At 47.4% G+C, this 25,739-nt stretch overlaps 1 protein-coding gene across 3 annotated transcripts in view; it reads left to right on the plus strand.

The window, feature by feature from the left end:
- The window catches only part of CD244 (CD244 molecule), a 29,521-nt gene extending 4,513 nt beyond the window's left edge, over window positions 1–25,008 (plus strand). The window contains exons 2-9 of one of the 3 annotated variants that reach the window (XM_049634678.1): window positions 14,006–14,338; window positions 14,428–14,697; window positions 16,645–16,752; window positions 17,193–17,260; window positions 19,915–19,974; window positions 22,405–22,467; window positions 23,698–23,754; window positions 24,847–25,008. In XM_049634678.1, the coding sequence (XP_049490635.1) occupies window positions 14,006–14,338; window positions 14,428–14,697; window positions 16,645–16,752; window positions 17,193–17,260; window positions 19,915–19,974; window positions 22,405–22,467; window positions 23,698–23,754; window positions 24,847–24,927 (1,040 nt within the window). In that variant the 3' untranslated portion in view covers window positions 24,928–25,008. Of the gene's footprint in view, window positions 1–14,005; window positions 14,339–14,427; window positions 14,698–16,644; window positions 17,261–19,914; window positions 19,975–22,404; window positions 22,468–23,697; window positions 23,755–24,846 lie in introns of those variants that run through there. The other 2 variants (XM_049634679.1, XM_049634677.1) reach the window with 2 other exon arrangements.
- The last annotated feature ends 731 nt before the right edge of the window (window positions 25,009–25,739 follow it).

The following is a 25,739-nucleotide window of genomic DNA, read 5'->3' on the forward strand; positions in this document are numbered from 1 at the left end:
GCTCAGCTGACAAAACCACCCAGGTGCACCAGAGAAGGCAGCATTTTTAACACACAAGAACACGCATTCAAGACATTCAGTGCTATTATTATGTTGTATTGTAAAACATTCTAATTGTTTCCACACTCTTGATTCCTGCTCCTTCCCTGATGTGCCTGAGCGCCTCTGGGCCAGGCCCTGGGCTTAGGTGTTGAGGATTCAATGGTGAATCGTTACATGGGCGCTTTGTTCACGGAGCTGACATCTGTCACGGGACTCGATCTATAATCACAGCCGTGAACTGAGCGAACCCCAAAGGACGTGCTAGACTGTGAATGCCCAGGGGCCGTGGACAAAGCAAAAGGGCGGGGCAGCATTTCATGGATTCTAGACTCTAAGGCTTGCTTGCTGGCTGCTCTTACAGATTGTGTTGAATTTTCACTTCTTAGGAAGGAGCCTCTGATTCCAACCCCTCTGGCTGGGATCCAGGCAAGTTCTAAGATGGCTGCCGTTCCTTTTATTTCTCTCTTCCTCATTGCACCTCCCGTGAGGCAAAGTGAACGGTGAAGTCAACGGGCAGAGGGGGTGGACTGGGACTCAGAGAGCTCGGGGCTGCAGCACCATCCTGGAGGGAACTGGTTCCAAAGACATCACTCTAGGGATAGCCGGGCCATTGTCTTCGTAAACAGACATTTTTATTAAAGTGTGACACACGTACAGAACAGCGTGCAAAATGAGAAACGTACATCTCAGTGTGTTACTGTGAAATGAACACGCTTGCGTATCTACCACACATTCTCTCCACTTGTTAGCTCTTCTCTCTTTCACAAATACAACCATTAGTGGCTCCTGGGTGGCTCAGTCGGTGAAGCGTCCGATTTCGGCTCAGGTCATGCTCTCGTGGTCCGTGGGTTCGAGCTCCGCGTCTGGCTCTGTGCTGACAGCTCGGAGCCTGGAACCTGCTTCGGATTCTGTGTCTCCCTCTCTGTCTGCCCCTCCCTTGCTCGTGCTCTGTCTCTCTCAAAACAAATAAATAAACTAGCAAAACAAAACAAAACACCAAATACAACTATTATTCTGACTTCTGACATTATAGGTCGGTTTGATCTTTATATAAACAGAATCATGTGCTATGTGCCCTGTGTGTGGCTTTTTTTGCTCAACATCTGATGAGATTTATCTGTGTTATTACTTGTAGCTGGTATGATATGACTCTACAGCTTTTCAGTGTATGACTATATGTTTGAGCTTATTCGTCCATTATGCTACTGATGAATCTTTGGTTTGTTTTTGGGGTCCTTCCCCTATTATAATAATGCTGCTGGGAGCCTATTGTACATGCTTTTTGTTTACATGCATCTGTTGAGTAAATGTGTAGACTCGTGGGGATATGTGTGTACTCTTACAGCAGATGCTGGCAAACCATTGGCCAAAATGGTTGAACCGAGCAGTATATGAGAGTCCCATGATGCTTCAGGGCTGCTGGCTTTTGTTTTGAGGCCCTACAAATGGGAAGTGAAGGCTTGAGGGTGTGGAGCCTGGAAGGCGAAGGTCACAGCCCAGGGAACCACCTCTCTGTGGAAATCCCTATAGTAGAGTCCTTTCTGGCAGTTAGCCAAGATGCATTCTTGAATTTAATTGATTAAATAAATAACTTCACTAAGGCTTTACTGGGTTCCAAGAACTTCGAGAGATTCTGTGGGTGAAGCACAGATGGAACCTGTTGATAGTATCCTTCAGAATCTTTCAGACGGAGGAAAACAGGCTTGCGCAGCAGCGATGATAAGGGAAGACAGAAAACGCTCAGTGTCACTGATGGGCAAGATTCGTTTAGAGCACAGCGGGAGCTCTAAATGGAGATTGCTTCTGGTGGGAGAGGGGAGCCTGGGGGTGGCCTTAAAGGATGAAGAATTGCTTAGGAGTTGGGGATAAGGTAGAAAGATAATGTGAGCAGAGGGACAGCTGAACGGATGTAGGGAAAACACAGGGTTTGAACGGGAAACAAAAAGCAAGTGCACCTGTTACCTTGGAGAAAGATAGCCGAAATGAGCTGATCCAGTTAACTGATACAAGGAGTCGGGGAGCAGGGCATGGGCTGAGTAAGGTCGACAGAGGTTAGGGGGTTGCCTTGTCTGAGCAGAGGAGTCGATATAGCCAGCGAAGCCCCCAAGGGTGGGGCTAAGTCAAAAGGAAGACAGGAGGGAATGTGGGACGTGGGCCCTGGAGGGTGTTTTATCTACTTTATGATTTTGCTTTGACTGGAGCCGGCCCTGCCCCAGCACTTTTGGGATCTCGCTGAGCTCTGTTCACTAAGTCCCCAGCGGCTGCCCTCTGCGTCGCCTTCACCCCGAGCCTGGTGGCACAACCCTGAGCTGAGAAAACCTCAACATCCTTTTGTTGGCTGGTGGAAGCAAACTGCTCCGAGCCTCTCCCCCGCCTGCCTCCCAGGCTCTCAGGCCGCACCCCTCCTCCACCAGCAGGTCCAAGGCAGAGGGAGCCGACTGCAGACGCTGCACGGCTTTAGAGGCTGCAGCTTCGGCACCCGGGCTCTGGGCTGAGCGACTCCCTGGAGTCCTTGACCGCCCTCCGTGCGGGCTGCCCATTTCGTCCCGAGTTGGCGGTGGGGATCAACCTGTCCTCTGCCCTCCCTCTGCAGAACTACCGTTTTACTCCATTCGCTCTTAACCACCGGAAGAGGGGCCCCAGAGCTGCTAAGCAGTAGCAACAGCAGTGGTGGTGGCTCCGGGGGCCTCCCCTGACCACCGGAATTTGCTGTGGCTTCTCCCCTCTGAACAAGCCAACCCTCCCTGTCAGACCTTCTCCATCTCTCACTCAGCAGGGCTGACCTTGTGCGAAGGTTCTGTTTTCACACTGGCATCTCTTGGGTCTCCATTTGGCGTATAAGCCCCCCCGGACAGGGACTGAGTCACAGCACCCAGTATACAGTACCTTGCTTGCTCACTTTTCCACTGTACCTTCCCCACGACACCCCGCCTGCATCCCCTTCCAGCCCCGGCCGGTTCCAACCTCCTGCCTCCCCCGCAACACCAGGCTGGTGAGGGCTGCAGAGGGTAATTCGGCACCGAAGAGCAACCACCGATCCGGAGCCTCCAACCTCAGCGGAGCAACACGTGTGTTGGAAATCCTTGTTTCTGGCCCTCAGCTCCTCCTGTTCCCCAGAAAGCTGATTCCAGACCTTCCGCATCTCACCCAGGGTCTGTGCCACTGACACAGGCTTCATTCATGAGCCTACCCCCTCCTTCTGCGAGGAAGCAGATGCCAGGGAGGGATTCCAGCAACCCGCCGCCATTCCCCAGTGTCAGAGACGCCGGTGAGGGGTTCCCCAATGTCAAGCACCTCGTTTACCCCCACGAGCAACCCCATCCACCTCTGCCTTTCCGTGGCCGGTGCTTTTCCGCGTGCTCTGGGCATCACCACTTCATCCACGAGCCCGTCCAAGACCTGCTTGACCCCTGATGACATCTCTGACCTTCAACTGCTCCGTTTCTGCTGGCTTTCCACTCCCAGTTCATTCCCCTCACATTTCAAAAAAACTGTGTTGGAACACCACCCAGTTTCCCCCTCTTGTCTTCCTTGCCCGTGTGTCTCTGTCCCTACTCACACAGAACGCTTTGCTTCTGACACTCCCAGTCACCACCTGCGTGGGAGTTTTCCCAACCCATTCTCTGTGACTCCAGCTTGGTGTCCGTCTTATAATTCAACTCAGTTCTGATGCTGTCTACCCAGAGATAGCGTCAGATCCCACAGGCTAAGGGCTCAGTCCCACAAGACTACGCGTCAGTCACAAACCCAGGTTGTCACCTGTGCTTCCGAACAACTGGTTAGAGACCAAAGGTTCCAAGGACCACCCCCCTCTTCTGGTTCGATTAATTTGCTGGAGCAGGAAACACTTATGTTTAGCAGTTTTTTAAGGGAGATGACGAAGGATACCGATGAGCAGCCAGATGGAGAGACACATAAGGCAAAGTCTAGCGTGGGGGGTCCTGAGTGTGGGACCTTCGGTCTCCATGGAGTTGGGGGGTGTGTCATCCTCCCGGTGTGGACGTGTTCACCTACCTGGAAATTTCCCAAACCTGTGCTATTGGGATTTTTTTTTTTAAACAAGGATTTTTTTTTTTTTTTTAATAAATTTTTTTTCCAACGTTTTTTATTTATTTTTGGGACAGAGAGAGACAGAGCATGAACGGGGGAGGGGCAGAGAGAGAGGGAGACACAGAATCGGAAACAGGCTCCAGGCTCCGAGCCGTCAGCCCAGAGCCCGACGCGGGGCTCGAACTCACGGACCGCGAGATCGTGACCCGGCTGAAGTCGGACGCTCAACCGACTGCGCCACCCAGGCGCCCCTAAACAAGGATTTTTAAAAAAGTGTATTTATTTATTTTGAGAGAGAAAGAGAGAGAGAGAGAGAGTGCACAGGTGTGTGAGAATAGGGGAGGGGCAGAGACAGAATCCCAAACAAGCTTTGCACTGTGAGTGCAGAGCCCTATGTGGGGCTCAAACTCACGAACCGTGAGATCATAGCCTGAGCCAAAGTCGAGAGTCGGACGCTTAACCGTCTGAGCCACCCAGGCGCCCCTGTGCTACTGGGATTTTATGGAGGCTTTCTCACACAGACGTGATCAGTTATTAAGTCTGCTTCCAGTCCTGTCTGCCCTCTGGGGGGTAGGGGGTGGGGCTAGTTTGAATTAATACCAACTCAGCTTTCAGAGAATACAAACCCTCCTGTACAGCTCTCTCTTCCCCACTTCATGTTGTCACAAGTCGCATCTTTATACGTTGTGAGCCTATTAACATAGATTTATAATTGTTGTTTTGAGTATTTTTTTTTTTTTTCACATCAGATAGGAAAAGAAGAGTTACAAACCCAGAATGCAATGATACTGGCTGTTATCGTTATCTACGTAATTCCCTTTAGCGCCGTTCTATATTTCTTCACGTGGCTTTGAGTTACTGCCTCGCATCTTTGTCCCTTCAAGCATGCCTTGCAGGACAGATCTGTTGGCAACGATTCCCAGCTTTTGTTTGGGAACTTCTTCCTTGGTCCTTCATTTTTCATGCAAGATAATTTTGTTGGATGTACAATGCTTGGTTGGCAGCTTTGTTCTTTTAGCACTTTATATATGTCATCTTACCACCTTCTAGCCTCATGGTTTCTGCAGAGAAGTTGGTTGTTAATCTCACTGGGGATCTCTTGTGTGTGACAAGTTGTTTCTCTCTTGTCGCTTTCAAGATTCTGTCTTTGGCTTTCGACAATTTTGATCTATTTAGTTTGCTAGTTTTTGCTTAGGATTTTTGCACCCATGTTTCTGAGTGAAAGAGCCTTGAATTTTCTTCTCTTGTGATATTCTTGAAGATTTTGGTGTCAACCTGATAAGTATGTTAACCTAATAAAACAAATTTGGAAATATTATCTCCCATCTCTGAAAGCATCTGTGTAAGATTGGAGTTCTTTCTTTTAAAATATTTCTTCGAGTTAACTAGGGATGCTAACTAGGTCTGGAGTTTACTTTGTGAGAAGGTTTTTCAGTATAGATTCAGTGTACTTAATACATTTTTCTATTTAATCTCAATTATAAAAAATTATTGATGGAAAGCAGTTTACAATTCTTAAGATCTTTTTTTAAAATATACATTTTAATTAATTAATTAATTAATTAATTAATTTGGAGAGACAGAGAGCACAAGAAGGGGAGGGGCAGAGAGAGATGGAGAGAGAAAATCCCAAGGAGACTGTGCTGTCAGCGTGGAGCTCAATGCGGGGCTCGAACTAATGCAACTGTTGAGATCATTACCTGAGCCAAAATCAAGAGTCAGTCGCTTAACTGACTGAGCCACCCAGGCACCCCTACAACTCTTAAGGTCTTAATATCTGTAGGAACTGTGGTGATGACTTAAACCCTGATGTTGCTTATTTGTACCTTTCCACATTTCTTTTGATCAATCTATCTATGCATTAACCATATTTTGATTTTTTTATAAAATAAAAAAAGGCTGTTGATCCTCTGTTGTGTAATTATTTTCCATCTCCTCTTTCTCTGCATCCTTTCTCTTTTTTTGAACTTAATTTGTTGTTCCTTTTGTGGGTTCTTGAGATTGATGCTTAAATAATTGATTTTCAACCTTGTTATTTTTATAATATATGTATTTATATGTTTTTTTATAATATATGTATAATATATATAATTTCCCCTTTAATCATGGCTTTAGATGCATCTCATGAGGTTTTATTTATTTATTTATTTTTTCGGTGCAAAATTACGGTTTTATTAAAGCACAGGGACAGGACCTGTGGACAGAAAGAGCTGCCCCATGAATTTTGATATATAGTATTTTCACTATTAATTAGTTCAAAATATTTCCTAATTTCCATTGTGATTTCTTATCTCTCTTTTGAGTTTAGTCAAACAAATAGAAATTTTTTATAAGGTATCTTTCCTTATGTTGATTTCTAGTTTTAAAATCGTTTTATGGCTCTACCTATGGTTCAAATTTTGTAAAAGTTTATGTACTCTCTCTCTCTCTCTCTCTTTTTTTTTTTTTGTAGGATTTTATTTTTAAGTAATCTTTACACCCACCGTAGGGCTGGTGCTTACAACTCCAAGATCAAGAGTTGCATGCCCCACTGACTGAACCAGCTAGACTCCCCAAAATGTTGATATACTTTTGAAAAGAATGTAAATTTTGACATTAATGGGTGAAGTATCCTAAATAGGTTATCTAGGTCAAATTTGTTAATTAGTTTTGTTTTTCAAATCTATATCCTTACTGATTATTATTATTATTTTTGGTCGGCTTTTTCCATCTGTTACTGGGGGTATTACTGGTAGCTCCTGCTATGACTGTGGCTTTTTTCCATTTTTCCTTTTACTTCTGTAAATTTTAAGGCTGAAACAATTTTAAATTGTTCAAACAAATTTACTGTACATCTTCCTGGTGTATTGGACTTTGTGTTTTTATTAAGCATTCTTATTTGTCTTTTTTAATTTTTTAATGACTTAATTATCTGTTTTAAAATTAAAAAAAATTTTTTTTAATGTTTATTAATCTTTGAGAGACAGAGAGAGAGACAGAGCATGAACAGGGAAGGGGCAGAGAGAGAGGGAGACACAGAATCTGAAACAGGCTCCAGGCTCTGAGCTGTCAGCACAGAGCCTGACGCGGGGCTCGAACTCACAGACCGCGAGATCGTGACCTGAGTTGAAGTCGGATGCTCAACCGACTGAGCCACCCAGGTGCCCCTGTTTTTAAATTTTTTAATTAAAAATTTGTTATTATTAAAGTATAGTTGACATATGGGGCGCCTGGGTGGCTCAGTTGATTAAGCGTCCGACTTCGGCTCAAGGCATGATCTCGAGGTTCGTGAGTTCGAGCCCTGGTCAGGTTCTGTGCTGACAGCTCAGAGCCTGGAGCTTGCTTTGGATTCTGTGTCTTCTGGTCTCTCTGCCCCTTTCCTGGTTGCACTCTGTCACTCTGTCTCAAAAATAAATATTAAAGTATAGTTGACATGCAGTGTGGTATTAGTTTTAGGTGTACAACATAGTGATCCCTCTTGATCTTTAATAATGCATTTTCCCTTAAAGTTCAAAGTAGACTTTAAGTGTCAGAGTAGGCTAATCTTAATATAGCTATACCAGCCTTCTTATGGTTAGTGTTTGTTTGTATATTTTTCATTTTCTTAAAGTTTATTTATTTATTTTTTAATAATCTTTACACCCAGTGTGGGGCTCAAACTCATGACCCTGAGATCAAGAGTCGCATGCTTTTCTGACTGAGCCGGCCAGGCACCCCTGGAACATACTTTTCATTAAAAAAATTTTTTTTAAGTTTATTTGTTTATTTTTGAGAAAGAGCAAGTGGGGGAGGGCAGAGAGAGAAGGAGAGAGAATCCCAAGGAGGCTCCACCCTGTCAGCGTGGAGACTGATGTGGGGCTCAAACCCATGAACCATGAGATCATGACCTGAGCAAAAACCAAGGGTTGGATGCCTAACTCTCCGTGCTACCCACGTGCCCCATGTATTTTTCATTTGTAAGAAATGTTGAAATGGTGGGGCGCCTGGGTGGCTCAGTCAGTTGAGCGTCCGACTTCGGCTCAGGTCATGATCTCACAGCTTGTGGGTTCGAGCCCCACGTGGGGCTCTGTGCTGACAGCTCAGAGCCTGGAGCCTGCTTCGGATTCTGTGTCTCCCTCTCTCTCTGCCCTAACCCACTCACATTCTATCTCTCTCAAAAATAAATAAACATTAAAAATTAAAAAAAAAATGTTGAAATGGTGCTTGTAAGAAGCATGTAGTTGTGTTTATTTTTTAATACTGTCTGATCATCTTTGCCTTTTATTTGAGTATTAAGTCTGTTTATATTTAATGTAATTACTTAGTGTTTTGGATTTAAAGCCACCATATTGCCGTTTACCTTCCCCGGTTCCACCTATTCTATACTCCTTTTTTTATTCTTTATTTTCTCCTTTTGGATTGATTACATTTATTTCTTCATTCTTTCTTCACACTATGTATTAGCTTCATAATTACATATCATCTTACTCTTCATTTAGGTATTAGCCTACAGATTAGAGGATGCCTTATTGGCTTATCAAAGTTAATATAAAGTAATAGTTTTTTGTCACTTCTGGACAAGGCACTTTAATTTTCTTTGTCCTATTTTCAAATTAAGTGTTATTATTGTTTGTATGTTAATGCTCTCAATATTTTAACTCTGCAAGACCTCATTGTTATGTGTTTACACAGTCAGCATTCATTTATGTGTAACTATGTATTTATGGTTTCTGTTGCTCTTCATTTATTTATTCTTATCTTTGAGTTTCCATCTTGGGTCATTTTCTGTATCTGAAGGGTATCCTTTGGCATTTTCTTTAATACAGATCCGCTTGTGACAATTTGTCAGTTTTTGTTTTTCTGAAAATGCCTTTATTTCATCTTCATCTTTGAAGCATTTTTTTTCACTGGTATAAAATTCTAGGTAGGTAGTTATGTTCTATCAGCACTTTGAAAATATCATTTCATTATCTTCTGGTTTTTATCTTTTATGTTTAAATGTCAGCGGTAAATTGTTTCTTTTGTGAACACGATTTAGTTTTTTTCCCCTTTGGCTATTTTAAGATTTTTCTCTTTGCTTTTGGTTCGCATAATATTTAAAAGTGTGCTTAGGGTTTTTTTGTTTTGTTTTAATGTTGCTTGGGATTTGTAGCACATTTTTTTTTTTTAACAAGTTAAACATGGGGCTTGAACTCATGACTCTGAAACCAAGGCCTGAGCTGAGATCAAGCATCAGATGCTCAACCAGCTGAGCCACCCAGGTGCTCCTGGTATTTGTAGTACATTCTATAAATCTGTCTTAGAGAATTTTTTTTTTTTGTGCTCTGGCTTATTATCAGTTTCCTCATTTTATTTATATTTATTTATTTTTATTATTTAGTTTTTTAATTATTGAACTACAGTTGATATACAATGTTATATTAGTTTTAGGTGTGCAAAGTAGTGATTTGACAGTTCTATACATTACACAGTGCTGACCATGATAAGTATAGTTGCTGTTGGTCAAATGCAAGGTCACTACAATATTATTATTATTATTATTATTATTATTTAAATTTATTTATTTTGTGAGAGAGAGAGAGAGAGAGAGAGAGGGAGACAGTGAATGGGGGAGGGGCAGAGAGAGAGGGGGAGAGAGAGAGAATCCCAGGCAGGCTCTGCACTATCAGTGTGAAGCCTGATATGGGGCTCAAACTCACGAACAGTGAGATCATGACCTGAGCCGAAACCAAGAGTCGGATGCTCAACGGACCGAGCCACCCAGGCACCCTGGTCACTACAATATTATTGACTATATTCTCTATGTTGTACTTTTCATCTCATCTTTCATCTCTCTGACTTATTTTATAAGTGGAAGTTTTATCTCTTAATGCTCTTGACCTATTTTTTTCCATCCTCCCATCTCCCCTCCTTCTGGCAGCCATCAGTTTGTTCTCTATATTTATGAGTCTGCTTCTTACAAATCTGTTTTGATGGCTGTCGGTTTAGAAAATTCTCATCCATTATTTCTTTTGAATTTATCTCCCTGTCCTCTCCTGGCTCTCCAATTACGCTTCGGTTAGATTTTTTCACCGTATCTCAGACGATTCTTACACTTTTTCTTGTATATTTCCATCCTTTTCTTTTCTTTTTTTTAAGTTTATTTATTTTGAGAAAGAGAGAAAGTGCATGCGTGCAAGTGGCAGAGGGGCAGAGACAGAGGGAGAGAGGGGGTCCCAAGAAGGCCCTGCTCAGCGTAGAGCCCCATGTGGGGCTCAATCTCACGACCACAAGATCACAACCTGAGCTGACATCAGGAGTTGGATGCTTAACCCACTGAGCCACCCAGGCACCCCCGTTTTTGAAATACATGTTTTTTATTAAGTAAACTCCACACCCGACATGGGGCTTGAACTCACGACCCTGAGATCAGGAGTCACGTGCTCTACTGACTGAGCCAGCCAGGTGCCCCACTTTTGTTTTTCTGTGATTCAATCTGGATATTTTGTTCTGCCTTATCTTCCAGTTTTCTGATTCTCTTTTCAGTGGCATAAATGGCTTTTATATCTTTCCAATGAGTTCAGTTCCAATTTTTCAGTTATTTTGTATTTCATTTTTACAATTTTCCTTTGGTTCTTAAAAAAATCCAGTTTATCTGATAACTGTTGCTGCATAATGAACGACCCCAAAACTTAGTAGTTGAGAACAACAGTGAATGTGCTAGCTTGCGATTTTGGCTGGGCTCACTGGACCATTCTTTTGGTTTCTGCTTGCGTCACTCGTGCATATATGGTCAGCTGTCAGGTTGGCTGGAGATGAGATCTAGGGTGGCCTCACTTGTGGTTGTTTACCTTCGCTCTGTGTGATCTCTTATCTTCCAGCAGGCTATCTCAGACTTCTTAACATGTCAGCTAGACAAGGTTCCTAGAGAACAAGTAGAAATGGGCAATGCCTCTTCAGACATAGGCTTAGAATCGGCACAACCTCATTCTTGCTGCAACGTATTGCAAAGGCCAGCCCAGTTACAGGAGATAGGGAAACGAACCCCATCTTTTGACGAGGGGAGGAGCTACAAAGTCACATTGCAAGGGGCATGGCCAGATTTGCATTCTATGACACTGATTTTCTGCTGAAATTTTCAAACTTTAAATTTTAATTCCTTGAAACATTAAATACAATTACCTTAAAGTTTATGACCGATACTTCTGTTATCTGGATGCCCCTTGAGGCTGTTTCTATTGCCTATATTTCCTTTTGGGTTTTGGACATGTTTCCTCTTCTTATGCTGGCTTGTTTTTTTATTTCATTTTGGACACTATGCATTAGAAATAACTTAATGCCCGTGTCGATGTTATTTTCCTCCAGGAATAACTTACATTTGCCTCTAGTAGACAGCCAGGTCAGAAATACTGGAAATTCTAGATCACTTTAATCCAGTTCAGAGTTGAGATCATTCAAAACTAGGCTTCAGTTCCTGTGAGATCTTGTCTACTTCTTGTTCACTCTTACTCTCAGAGGGTAGCTCTTCGTGGTACTACCACCAAATCTGATGGATTTTAGGTACACCCACTTCTTAACACGAGGTCCCTGAACCCCATGTTCTTTTAGTTCCTTGAGTTTATTGCAAGGCTCCAGGAATAGAAGTAAAAAATGCTGGTCTTACCTCTCTGAGTTGCCTTCTTCCGGATCTTGGCTCCATAATATTTCCCTGTTTTATTAGCTCCCTGATGCCTTTAGCAACATGCTTTTATATTTTGCTCGTTTTTTTTTTCCTAGTGTTTCTTTGTGGGAGGGTTGGTTAGCAGGTATTAATGTGGTCTTCCATTATTAGAATTAGAAGTCTTTAGGGGCACTCAGGTGGCTCAGTCGGTTGAGCGTCTGACTTGGGCTCAGGTCATGGTCTCACGGTTTGTGTGTTCGAGCCCCGTGTCAGGCTCTGAGCTGTCAGCACAGCATGTTGGAGCCTGCTTCGAGTTCTGTGTCTCCCTCTCTCTCTCTGCCTCTCACCCCCTCATCCTGTCTCTCTCTCAAAAATGAATAAACATTAAAAAATAAAAAAAGAATTCTTTAGATGATTTTCTTAACTCTTCAGTGTATGCTGTGAAATAAAAGTATGTTCTGCTCTCAGATCACAAACCCTCTGGAGTCAGGAAGCGTGTCTTAAACACAAAGAGGCCCCACCTCTTCAGGGCCCTGGTCACACGGGGGATTGTAACCAGTGGGGATTGTTCTCAGGATCTCTGTGCAATATTTGATAGGTTGGCCTGTTCTCATACATAGGACCATAGGAGACAAAGGCACAATGTCTGTTTCAAGTTTGGCAATGGGCTGAGCCAGTTCAAATCATGAGACTATGCATCGGAATCCCATGTGTTTTCTTTATTTTTGTGTTTTTTTAAAGATTCTTTTTTTAAAAAAAGTAGTATCTACACCCACCATGGGGCTCAAACTTACAACCCTGAGATCACGAGTCGCATGCTCTACTGACCGAGCCAACCAGGTGCCCTGGAACCCTATGTGTTTTATTCTTAGGAGTGTCAAGATCAAAGAAACAGAGTCTATCAACCAAATAGTAATTAAACTTTCTTTGATTATTTACTCCGGCTCCTGAGGAAATGCCAAGGTGAAGGTGTGGTTGGGAGTGAGGGCATTTATAATGCATGTAAGACATCTAAAAATCTGCTTCTCCCTTGCTTTCCCCTCAACGTCCTCTATGTTAACAGATTTGTTTGTATAACAATCCCCATCTCTTATTCTCTCTTCCAAATTCTTTCTGACCCTCTCTGGCAGACCTTTTTATTTCCTGCATCCACGGGGCCATGCCACATAGCTCCCCTGCCAAAAATGGCCACTGGAACTTCTGTTTTTCTTCACTGACAGCACTAGGCTTTCCTAGGTCAGGCAACAGCAAGCAGCTCTGTGACACCCCTGTTAATTAGCATACATCTCGATCCCTGTGGAGGACAAGTGCTGGGATATACCAAGGCAGGGTGCTTTTATTTGTCTCTAATTCTTCTTTTTTTCTTAAAAAAATTTTTTTTAATGTTTATTTATTTTGGGGAGACAGAGAGACAGAGTAGGAGAGGGGCAGAGAGAGAGACACACACACACGCTCCAGGCTCCGAGCCGTCAGCACAGAGCCCGATGTGGGGCTTGAACCCAGGAAGCGCGGGATCACGACCCGGGCCGGAGTCGGATGCTCAACCAACTGAGCCACCCAGGCGCCCCTTTCTCTAATTATTCTTTAGGGATCAATCCCCATGGAGACTTCCTAGGGACTAGAAACTTGGCAAACATTAATAAGTAATGACCGCAGTTTGCTGTGCTACGTGCTACAAGAGAGGGTTATGAAACTCGCTCTGTGGGAGGACAGCGGAGTGAGCTATGGATTCAGCTCGGAAGGCCAGGCTTACTGGGTGTGGCCCTTCAGAATTTCCAGCAGTCACCGCTGGCCAGTAGTGGCTGCCTCAGCACCCCGGGGAGGGAGTCACGTCGGATATGGTGTTTGTAACATTGTGGTTAAGAGCCCATCCTGTAAAAGCAAATTGAGTGCATTTCAAGCTCATTGTTCTTACTGTGTAGCTAGGGCTAGTTACTTTTAAGTTCTTTCTAACTCAGTTTTTTTTTTTTCACCTGTAAAATGGGGATAAAACTCTCATAAGGTCACTGTTAAAACATGTAGTTAAATATAGTTAAAACACATGAAGTGTTTAAAATCTGCTGCCCACAGTAAGAAGGCGAGAGAGTTTCGCTATTATTACTGGCCGGTGGGCTCCTTTAGACAAGTGGCACAGAGCTTGGGGAGAGGGGAGGCAGGAAAGGGAAGTACACCTCTAGGCTCTCTTAGCCTCTGGTCTCCTCATAGGTGTCCCCATCTTCTTGCCACAAGGGAAGTCGCATCCGATTGCCCACAATGTTCAGGGCTGATGCCCTTCCTACCTCCTCCAGCCTGAGTTCTCTTCTCTGGAATCCCTAGATTCTGCTAAACGTGTGGTTGGACTCTCAGGAACATGTCTCCGGTTATGGCCTCCCAAGACACTGGCAAAGAACATAGAATCTGTTCAATGGAAGAGGCCGGGGCCCTCACCTTCAGAATCTTCTGTGATACTGACATGGAAGTGTGAGTCTGATTATTGCAGAGATAAAAATTGGACTTTGAATCATCTCAACAAAAGATTCGGTTTTATAACCCAGAACTTAAGTCTCACCATCGAAGCAGCTCAGCAGCAGGACAGCGGCTTCTACATCTTTGAGGCAACTGATGAGCGTGGAAAAGTTACGAACTACACGTTCCAGGTTTCTGTATTTGGTGAGTCCCTAGAACAGCGCCGCCTGCCCCTCGGACTCCTGTAGGAGTTTTATTTCCAGTGCCTTTCTGATCAGAATCTCTGCTTCCAGATCACGTAGGGGAGCCCCACGTACTACAGGACTTGAAGGTCCTGGAGGGAGGGAGGTGCCAAGTGACTCTGTCCTGCTCGGTCCCCAGCGGTGATAATGTGAGCTATGATTGGTATAGAGGGAGCGTGCTGATCGAGACGGGAAGGAATCACAGCACACTGGAGGACCAGATCGATGCCAACAGCTCGCACATATATACCTGCAATGTCAGCAACTCGGTCAGCTGGACAAACCGCACCTTCATCCTGCACTGTCCGGGTGACTCCCAGCGTAAGTGGAGCACTGTGGGCTCTAACAGGGGCTGAAAGTGTTGGACCCCACAACCAGGCTCACGCCCGAGATACCTGGGCATGAGATCCCTCGGCTGCCTTGCAGCATCTCCTTGGGGCAGTCCTGGTCTCTGGGCACACAGTTCCCATAAACCAGGCCTATCTTAGTCTGGGATGAGTTTCATCCCCATCAAGCATCTCCCAGAAGATTCGAGTTTTTCCTTCATTTTAGGGAATGCTGGTCTGTTTGATGAGTCACAGCCCTGCTGTGGCTGCTGATTATCCCTTCCTGGGAGAGACTGATGGGGAACCTGTTTCCTCCTCCCAAGTGAGAACTCCCCCAGGCCATGTAGTTCCCCAAGAGGTAACAGCAGTGTCCTGGGGCTGTGTCCTGGAACATCAGGATGGTCACAGGGGTTCCTGGAAGAGTTCTTGGTTTATTGCTTATGCACATCCTAAGAGTTACCCTGAGTTAAGTTTGCACCGATTTTTATCAGATAAATAAAGACTTAGTGCGCCATCAGCACGGGCACTGCAGGTAAAAACCTACCTGCTGTCTCTGTCCTTAAAGAGCTTACAGCCCAGCAGGGGCCACAAAACTAGGCATTCCTGGGCAAAAAAGAAACGAGCAAGCCGAAGTGATTTGGAGTGACAGGGACACTGGCTTTTGGGTCATGTCAGCTACGGTTTCATGATTCACTAGCTCTGTGATCTCAGGCAGTTTCCCCAACCTCTCTGAGCCTCAGTTTTTCTGCCGGGTAATATGGGGATGATAACAGGTACCTGGCAGGACTGCTGGTAAGATTAGATGAGGTAACACTTGTGAAGAGCACGTAATTCCTTTCCCTTCTCCCCTTGCGGGCGGGCTGATACAGCAGGCTACATGTGTGACACCGACGTTAAATGTGGAAGTTCAAATGAGGAAGAGCAGCGGAGGCAGGAGGGGCAGGAAGGGGAAATGGGAGAATTTCGCGGCACATAGTGGGGTGCAATACGTTCTGTTCAGTTAACAAAAGAATGGACAGATGTAACATATGCCGTGCACATATCAGATCATGTGGTCAACCCCCTTCTGTAGATGACATTATCTCCTTTTTAAAAAAGCGTTTGTTTATTTTTGAGAGAGGGAGAGAATGTCAGCAGGGGAGGGGCAGAGAGAGAGAGAGAGAGAGGGAGACACAGAATCCAAAGCAGGCTCCAGGCTCTGAGTTGTCAGCACAGAGCCCGATGGTGGGGCTCGAACCCACGAACCGCAAGATCATGACCTGAGCCAAAGTCAGACGCTTAACTGACTGAGCCACCCAGGCGCCCTGCCCCTCTCCTTTTTTTAAAAAAAAAAAAAAAAAAAAAAAAAAAAAAGTTTATTTATTTATCTTGAGAAAGGAAGCAAGAGCACAAGTGGGGGAGAGGCGGAGAGAGAGGAGAGAGAGGAGAGAGAGGAGAGAGGAGAGAGAGAGAGAGAGAGAGGGAGAGGGAGAGAGGGAGGGAGAGAGGGAATCCCAAGCAGTGTCTGCACCAGAAGTAAGGAGCCCAATGCGGGGCTTGATCCCACGAACCGTGAGGTCATGACCTGAGCTGAAATCGAGTCAGATGCTTATCTGACTGAGCCCCAGGTGCCCCAACATTGTCTCCTTTTGTAAGTGAGAAAATGGAGGCTCAGCAAAGTTAAGGGAGTTGCCCAAAGGCACGGAGCCAGGCCTGTGAGACAGTAGTATCCACACTCTTAGCATCACTCGGGGGAGGTCACGCTCTTAGCATCACTCGGGGAGGTCACGTCTTAGCATCACTCGGGGGAGGTCACCCCACCCCACTGCACAGAGAGCCAGCCTCGCTGACGAGCTCAGCGGGGCCTGAGAGAGGAGTGTGGGTCTGAGGCAAGTCGTGTGTCAGACGGGAAGGGAGGAGAGAGAAGGCTGAGTGCTCAGGCCTCACGCGTCCATGTCCCCAGAGGACAAGTCTCTGCACTTGTTGCTGATCATCGTGGTCCTTCTAATCACGCTGCTCCTGGGCACCCTCACCGGCTTCTGTGTGCGGAGGAGGAAGATGAAGCAGTCACGTAAGTGGAGGGTCCCCAGGACGTGCTGTTGCCCGACCTGCCATCCCCCAACGCACCCGCCTGGGAGCACAGCACCTGCTTCTCTTCTAGAGCGTTGGGACGTGTGTGCGTGCACGTGCGTGCGTGTGTGTGTCTGGGGGGCCTTTCTCCCAGCTCACGCCTTCCGGGGTTCCTCGAGGTGCATACAGCCCAACGTGCAGATTTACCTGCCGGTGGCCGGCTTGCTGGGGTGCGGCCCGGGGCCTGACGGGGTAGGTGTGTCGGGTGGTTGCTGGTCCCGTGCTGGCCTTCTGGGGAGAGCACCCGTCTGCCTCCTTTCTAGAACCTTTCTCGAGGTCTTGGCCACCTGGGCTGGAGGTGGGACCGTGCGACGCGGAAGCTTGGACAGGACACCCTCGGGAGGTCTCTGCATCTCTGTCTCTGCTGCTTTTCTCTCACAGAGGACGGCACAGAGGAGTTTCTGACGGTTTATGAAGATGTCAACAACGTGCAAATCAAGAGGAATCAGGTACGGTACCCTAGGGCCCGGGGTCTCTCTTCACTAGCCTGGGAGATGCTTCTCGGGAGGATGGCCATCAGGAGCAGGGACACTAGTGTCTTTTCCAAGTGACCCGTGGCCTTTCCGTCTGTCTTCCCCACCAGCCTGCTAGCTCTGGCTGTGGAGGAAAAGCAGAAAACAAGAGAAAACCTGCTGAGAAGGACGGAGCCCGACAAATCCCCAGCAGATGGCAGAACACTGCTCTTGCCTGGCCAAATGGTGCCCCGGCGTCCTCCTTTCTGCCCAGCCTCTCCAGCTGGGCTAAGCCCTGGGAAGAATCCAGCTGTCTCGTATTTTGCGCCTGGCCACAAATTCTCGTGCCTTGCAAGTCCAAGTTTGCTTTTCTGGGTCCCTGGGCTGTCGCCCAGGCTGCGGAGGATGCCAGGCCGACCAGCCAAAGCGTAAGAGCGTTGTAGCTGGCCCCGTGGTCTGCGTTCACGGCATTTTGGGAAGAGGCCTGAGTCCGGCTGAGGTGCTAGAGAAGGGAGCTAGGTTAGCACGAAGCCGCGAAGCCGGCGTGGCCTCCTTGGGAAACTCTCCAGCCAGCCTCGGCAGGCAGGGGCCAACTCCGCCTGGTCCCCGGGGGGTGTAGCGAAGAAGGGAACTGCAGAACGGTGCAGGGTGCCCCCCACCGCTCTGCCCCTGGCCAGGGCAGGAAGTGGTGACAGACCTGGGGGAAAGGCAGTGCCTAACCGAACTGCCCAGTGGGCAGGGTGGGCCGGGGGGAGGAAGGCCCTCTTCCTATCCCCATTCCTGGAGCTCAGCCTGAGAAGGCAAGGCAGGAAGTCACAGGGGCTGGGCTCCTCTGCGTGAGGCCTTGTAGAACAGAGAAGCCACTTCCCTCAGGTCTGGGCTCGGGGGGAACCACGAATCGGGGCAGCTACCCCCGCCCCCGTTTCCTTGCTCAGCAGTGGAATAACGGGGTAAGAAACACAAAGGGGTCTTTTTTCCCCCCATCACTACCATTTGCTGGGACAAATTCCTGAGGGCAAGTGTATCTAACTGCAGTCACTGAAGCCCATGCTCATGACAAATTGCCTCTCCTTTCAGTTAGGTCTTTGAAGGAGAACAGAGGAAATCTATTAAAAAAATTTTTTTTAAATGTTTTATTTATTTTTGACAGACAGAGATAGAGCGTGAGCAGGGGAGGGTCAGAGAGAGAGGGAGACACAGAATCCGAAGCAGGTTCCAGGCTCCGAGCTGTCAGCACAGAGCCCGACGCGGGGCTCGAACTCACAGACCCGCAAGATCATGACCTGAGCCGAACTCGAACTCGGCCGCTTAACCAACTGAGCCACCCAGGCACCCCCAGAGGAAATCTATTTAGAGTATAAGAAACCTCGTGGGGGACTCAGGCTTGTTTCTCTGCTTCTGACTCAGGAGCGCCTCCCTCTGGGACCTCCTCCCTTGCTGGCTTTTCCCTCCTGGCTCCAGGGTTCTGTCTGCAGGCCTAAATCTCAAGTTCATGTGATCTTCTTCTGGGGCTTGCTTCTGACCTCTCTGCAGACACTTTCCTCAGGTCTGGGCAGAAAAGAAAAAGAGGAAGCTCCTGTTTCTTGCCAGATGCCCACAACTCTTTAGCCCTCCAAGACGGCTGCTGTTTTTTTGCTCTTAGCTTCTTCCTTGTCCAACGAGCCCTGCTGGCCTCCTCTCACTTCCTCATCAGAGCCCAACTGGAAATATGTACTCAGGAGTGGGCAGCACAAGACACCTTCAGCCCCGTCTCCTGTGGGCAGGAAGAGAACAGGAAAAGGCCCGTGCCTTTGGCCTTGTGTCCAGGACTTCATCCAGCTCTGTAGCTGCCCAGGCGCTGGCTGGAGGCCAAGGGCAGACTAGCTGCTAAGGCTGGATCTAGAGAGGGGGCTTCGAAACAGTGAAAACCTCTGAATGTGAAGGCCCTGACGTAAGGCTCAGAGCTCAGCCCTACTCAGAGCTCAGCCCGTTATCGATGGTTATGTGGCAAACGCAAGTTTCTAAGTTACCGAAGTAAAGCAAGTGGCAGGAGACCCCTTGGACAGGGTCACTTGGTGGGATCCCTTCACGCCTGGGTGGTTCCTCGCACGTGACACTTAATGACTCCAGTGTGAGTTGCTTTTTCTACTGTTTTTCCCCATCCTGGGGTGATTAATGACCACCTCTTTCCAGGAGACCCTCTTTAAAAAATTTTTTTTGTAATGTTTGTTTATTGTTGAGAGAGAGATGGGGGGAGAGGCAGAGGGAGAGGGAGACACGGAATCTGAAGCAGGCTCCAGGCTCCGAGCTGTCAGCACAGAGCCCGACGCGGGTCTCGAACCCATGAGCCGTGAGATCATGACCTGAGCTGAAGTCGGACACTTAACTGACTGAGCCACCCAGGTGCTCTTTTCTTTCTTTCTTTCTTTTTTTTTAATGTTTACTTATTTTGAGAGAGAGAGAGAGAGGGAGAGAGCAGGCGGGGGAGGGGCAGAAAGAGAGGGAGAGAGAGAATTCCCGGCAGGCTCTGTGCCATCAGTGTGGAGCCTGACGCTGGGCTCGATCTCGCGAACTGTGAAATGATGACCCGAGCCAAAATCGGAAGTCAGACGCTCAATAGACGGAGCTACCCAGGCCCTTCCCCCACCCCCCTTTTACAATTTCTTGTGCAGGAGCAGAAGCCGAATCCCCCTGGAGAAGGGAGCACCATCTACTCCATGATCCAGTCCCAGGTACGGCTCTGTTTTCTCGAATCCATTCCATGCCTGTCTATGGGGCTTCCTGATGCCTTTCAGAAGCTCACACTCTTTAAAAACAAATTTTTTTTTTTAACGTTTATTTATTTTTGAGACAGAGAGGGACAGAGCATGAACGGGGGAGGGTCAGAGAGAGGGAGACACAGAATCCGAAACAGGCTCTAGGCTCCGAGCCGTCAGCACAGAGCCCGACGCGGGGCTCGAACTCACGGACCGCGAGATCGTGACCTGAAGCGAAGTCGGCCACTCAACCGACTAAGCCACCCAGGCACCCCAAGGGAAGCTTGCACTCTTGAACGGCAAAATAAGAGCCTGGTGCTCCTAGAGTCTGCGTTAAGTTGGTGGAAAGATCCATGTGGTTCTGCAGTACCTTGGCAGAGCTGAACAGAGCGGGGGAGACCGGTGCAGGCATTCTTTCTCTCTCCATGCCTGGCAGCAGGCGTGGCCCAGATAGTCAGCAGGAAGAGGGAGCTCGTCAGGGGACCCAGCTTCTGTTCTCCCTCCCTTCTACTGCCAATACTTGGGGCCCTTATAGTTTTTCAGAAAATCTCTGCTCTTTATTATATGTGTTTTCAGGAATGGATCTGGATTTTTCTCTTTTATTATGACTTCACGATAACATTTATTAAGTCCTTACCGTGTCTATTTTCACTCCTTTAAAGTTTGTTTTATTTAGTTTGAGAGAGAGAGACAGAGAGAGAGCCCAGGATGGGCAGAGGGAGGGAGAGAGAGAGAGTCCCAAGCAGACTCTGCACTGTGAGGGCAGAGCCTTACATAGGGCTCGAACTCGTGAACAGTGAGATCGTGACCTGAGCTCAAGAGTCAGACGCTTAACCGACTGAGCCACCCAGACGCCCCCACGTCTATTTCCTTAATGAATCTCACAAAGCAGCCTCACAAAGTAGGTCTCACACAACCTCCATTTCTCAGATGAGGAAACAGACACAGGTTAACTAACGTGCCCCAGGCCACAGACTTGGGTGGTGGCAAAGCTGAGCTAAAGGGCTTCTGAGCCTCCACTCCACCTGCCCCTCCCCACCTCTAACATGCTGGGATTACAGACATTCGCCCCTAAACTGGAGAAACATCCTCTAATTTCGACAACTAAAACGACATTACAACCTAGGCCAGGGTATCTCCCTCAAGGGTGACACTGCCTCTAGGTGGCAGTGATGAAAAGTCTCTGATAAAAATGGCTTAAAGATTTTTAAGTTTCCATTTTTAAAAATTAAAAAAAATTAAAAGCAACTCTTTTTTGTAAACAATGTTTCTTTAATTTTGAGAGGGAAAGAGGGAGAGAGAGCACAAGCAGGGGAGAGGCAGAGAGAGAGGGAGAGAGGAAACCCCAAGCAGGCTTCCCACTGTCAGCACGGAGCCCAATACGGGGCACAAACCCACAAACCGTGAGATCGTGACATGGGCCTAAATCGAGGGTCAGAGGCTTACCCGACTGAGCCACCCCAGTGCCGTTAATTTTTTATTTTTTAAAGAATTAAGTCCGGAAGGAGCAACCTCTCCAATTTGGTGGCTAAGCTGCAGGGCAGAGAAAATCCTTGGGGGATGATGACAGGCTTCAGAGAAAGATCAAGAGAGGAGGAAGAGAGAAAGTGAATGGGGTAGAGGGGAAGGGAGGACAATGAAGGAAGAGGGGAGTGGAGGAAGAAGGGAGGGGAGGAGGGAGAGAGGTGCTCAACCCTCATGGCCACTTTGGAATTCCCAAGCTGGGCGTTTCCTCGTCCTGCTCCCCATAAGATAATGGGATTCACTGATAGTGGGTCCAAGTCAAAGCGCCTTAAAGAGAGATGTAAGATATCTGCCAGTTTTCTGGCTTTAGCCACATTGGATTCCCACGAAAGGAGTCTGAGTATATGCAAGGAAGAGCTCATCCCAGACTGAGAGGTTGAGTGAGTGAGAAGGAGCCTGTTCTTCTGGAGTTCTTAGAAGGAAGACGGTTACCTGCCTCTGAGGACACCTGGTTCAGGTGCAGAAGAAGGAAGGCATGTTGCCAAAGGGAGGCACTTGAGGGGCTGAGGAAAGCGCTGTGGAGAGTCTGGGGTTTAAATTCTGCTTCTCCTGCGAACATACTGTCTGACTTGGGCCATTTTCCCTTTGGGAACCTCATCTGTCGAATGGGGCAAATGGTGATCGTTCCTATCACAGGGGTGTATTATAAGCGTTGGGGGACCCTACAGTACACAGTAAGTGCTGAACGGATAGCAGCTATGTTTACTGACACAGCAGGACCAGCATCCAGGCTGTCTGACCTCTTGGAGTCCAGGGCTCCTTTGAATAACATTTTCAGCTCTGCCCGGGCAGAACTGGGGGGAGGCGTGGAAGAGGTGACCTCCCTCCCTAGGATTGTCCTGGATCTATGCTTCTGAAATACTTTTCTTGTCTTCTCATTAGCCTTCTGCTTCCACATCACAAGAAGCAAATACCTTGTATGCATTGGTACAGCCTTCCCGGAAGGTGAGTCTTTTCCCGCAGGGGGTGCTGTGTATTTCACGTGTGCACAGGCAGGTGCGCATTTGCCGAGTGTGGTGTGTGTGCTTCCCTGTGAGTTGTCTTCTGCTGTGTGTGTATCTGAGCCGCTCGGTTTCAGGGGCTCTACTTAAATGTTAATGGGCTAACTAGAAGTCTATTTGGAGAAAAAGAACAGGTCGGAGTCTAAGAGAACAGTGGATTAAAAGAGTGTCTCTAGGAGTTTCTGTGAGACAAGTACAATCAGAGACAGAAGGGCAGTGCTTTGTGCACAGGGACCATGGAGTCCTTAGCAGGTCAGCCGAGGCTATGGCGGAGAGAGACACCAGAGGGGTTACCAAGGTGGGAGAATATAGCCCAGAGCCAGAGGAGCAGCCAGGACCTAGAGAGACGCAATGGTGACTTTCAGGGAACCAGAAAACGGTTCTGGCCAGTCATCTGCTGATGGGGGGCTCCAGGCTGAGGCAACCCATCATGGTCCTCTCGAACCCTGCTCCAAGCTGAGCTCGCAGGTCTTATGTGTACCTGGTGCCCACGGTCATCTTTTCACCTTGGGTGGGAGAGGGGTTGGAAGAATGGCATTTCCAAGGTTGGAGTCACAGTATGAAGACACAAACTTAACATGGTGGGTAGTATGGGAAGTTGGGAATGTGCCAAACTGCGGAAGTGTTGAGTACATGCAGGTCAGGGTCAAATGGGGGGAAGGGTTTCAAACAGGTTTTCAGGCTTTTTTATTCACTCTCCTTCCAATAAGCCATTCAGTCAACTTGGCTTCCACCTCAAGGGATATTTGCATTTAAGTTCTGCGCCGTAACACGTGGACATATGGATGGTCACAGGCGCCAGGGTCACATGCTTGGTGTTGTTTGGGAGACTACGTATTACTGAAAGTCCTTCTGAATTCCAACGTTTCCAGCGTTTCACCGTGGTCAGGGTCAGGGTATGTGTTACGGTTAGTTCTCACGTGTGTTCTAGAACTGCTTACGCTGCAGGGGTGTGCATATTACGTGTTGATGAGATGCATGGTCACAGGTGGTATTTGCATCAGGTCTGTCTGAAGACACGCGCGTATGTGCTGGGAATGTGTATACGTGCGGGCCTGAGGGGTACGTGGGCGTGAGAAGTGGGTTCAGAGGTCTGTTTTGGAGCCTCACATCAGTTAGGAGTGGGACATTTCCCAACTTGAAGTTAAGTACTCTTTACTGTCTGAATTTCCAGTCTGAATCCAAGAAGAAGAACCACGGCTCTTCCCTCAGTAATACTATCTATGAAGAGGTAAGATTCTGGAGCTCCTTCCGGAGGGGTCTAGTGCCCACAGGATGGCCTGGAAGTTGTACGTTTGTGAAAAAGTCATGCATAGGGTCTCAGAATCGTAGAGGTTTTAGGGATCCCCTAATCCAAATTTTCATTTTAGAGACAAAGAATCTGAAGTCGAAGGAAAGTGAGGGTCTAATTCAAGGTTGTATCATGTGTTGGTGTTGGACTCCTACTGGGGAGCTTGGGTTTTAAATTAGGGCTGTCCTCTGGCTAGTCCCCAGTTGTGGGCTGCACATTGGACATCTCTCCTTTCCAAGGGTGTGTAGGGCAGGAGTGTGGAGAAGGGAGGAAAAGTAAATCTAAACGATTTTCTAAAGTTAGCAAGTAATTGGGAACCATTCTAGGACACAGGTCATCTTAAGCTGCTGCTGGGGGCAGACACTGTAAAGTGACCATTGATCCTGGTAGTTGAATGGATTCCCATCAGGCCGCTTTAAGGACTGGAAAACAGAGACTCAACAGTTGAGGGTATATCGGAGGTGTATTAGGTATATTGTAGCCCGACAGTGGTTTCAAGTCAATGATCTCATTTAATCTTCACAGAATGCTATGGGGGTAGAGATAATTGTACTTCCCACGTATACTCAGAGAAACGAAGGCATGGAGGGCACTCCCACCCACTAGGCTCACGGTACACCAGAGCTTCCACCTGTGGTTCAAGGAAGATGTTGCCAGTGGTCGTGAGGGAGAAGGCGGATGGGTGTCTGCTGGGATTCCTGGCACTTCAGCTGTAGCCCCACATTAACGCCAACTGGACAGCCCAGGGGACAGCCCACTGTTGTAGGGGACCCTGAGTGGGCCAACGCAATCTAGGATGGGGTCATGAAGAACGGTGGTGTGGTTAAAAAAAAAACCACTAGGATTGGAGCCAGAGGAACTGGGTTCAAGCCCCTCCATTGCTTCATATTCGTTGTTGAGGCTGAGTTATTTGTGGTACGACTCCCAGTTTCACCTTCTTAATCTGTAAAATGGGGGTAACAGTTCATACCTCACAAGGGTGTTGTGAGGCTCTCCTGTGGGAGGGTCTGAAGTTCTTCTTCTCTCCCGCAGGTTGGAAAGAGACAGCTCAAAGCCCAGAACCCTGCTCGACTGAGCCGCAGGGAGCTGGAGAACTTTTCTGTATATTCGTAGTTGCTGCCGCTGGTCCCCCTTCTCTCACATCCCAGTATCTGCTTTGGGACTCAGCCCAGTGGACGATACCACATGAGTCTACAGAATGGTGCCTGGTCTGGAGAGGATACGGGAGTTCGTTCAGGGTCTATATCTTGTTTTTAACATGATTTCTCTCAGCCAAGACTGTTAAATAATATCTCTCAACTTACAGACTGGACAAGACTGGGCGGAGAGGTTGGGTAGTTTGCGAAAGACTGCAAAGCAGGTGCTATGCAAATGCAGAGTGTTGTATTATTAGCATCAAGATCCCTTCCCCTGGATTTCTAACGTGTTCCTCATCTTCTCCTCTTCTTTAATCTGAGATGACCACATTGCTAGACCCTCCCCTGCCCCAGGCCCCTCTTCCAAAGGGGAAGGAAAGATCATGGTGACTCAGGGGGAGAGAAACAGCTCCACCCCACGAGGATGAACTAAGTAGCTGTAAGCTGCCGGCAGGTTCTCCAAGGGACCGGACCTAGGCTGTCCTCAGATACAGAGGAAAAACTCCCCCGCCACATAGTAAACCTTTACCTCTGGCCGCTTGGTCACAAGGGAGAGGGCAGGAGTGAGAGTAGATGGTACAAAGTAAACCCATCTCAGAGTGGAAAAATCACCGTGAGTCCACGCTGTCCCGGTAACTGGGCCGTGGGACCAGTTTTGTCTGCGGTATGATGTGTGATTATTAACCCGTTATTGATTAAAAACACATGTTCAGAAATCTGTCTTAGCTTCTGCACAATTAGAGACCGTATTCTGTTCAAGTTCTGAGTGCCGATGAGCGCTCTCCACGA

This window comes from Panthera uncia, chromosome F1, assembly GCF_023721935.1.
Source record: "Panthera uncia isolate 11264 chromosome F1, Puncia_PCG_1.0, whole genome shotgun sequence".
Lineage (NCBI taxonomy): Eukaryota > Metazoa > Chordata > Mammalia > Carnivora > Felidae > Panthera > Panthera uncia.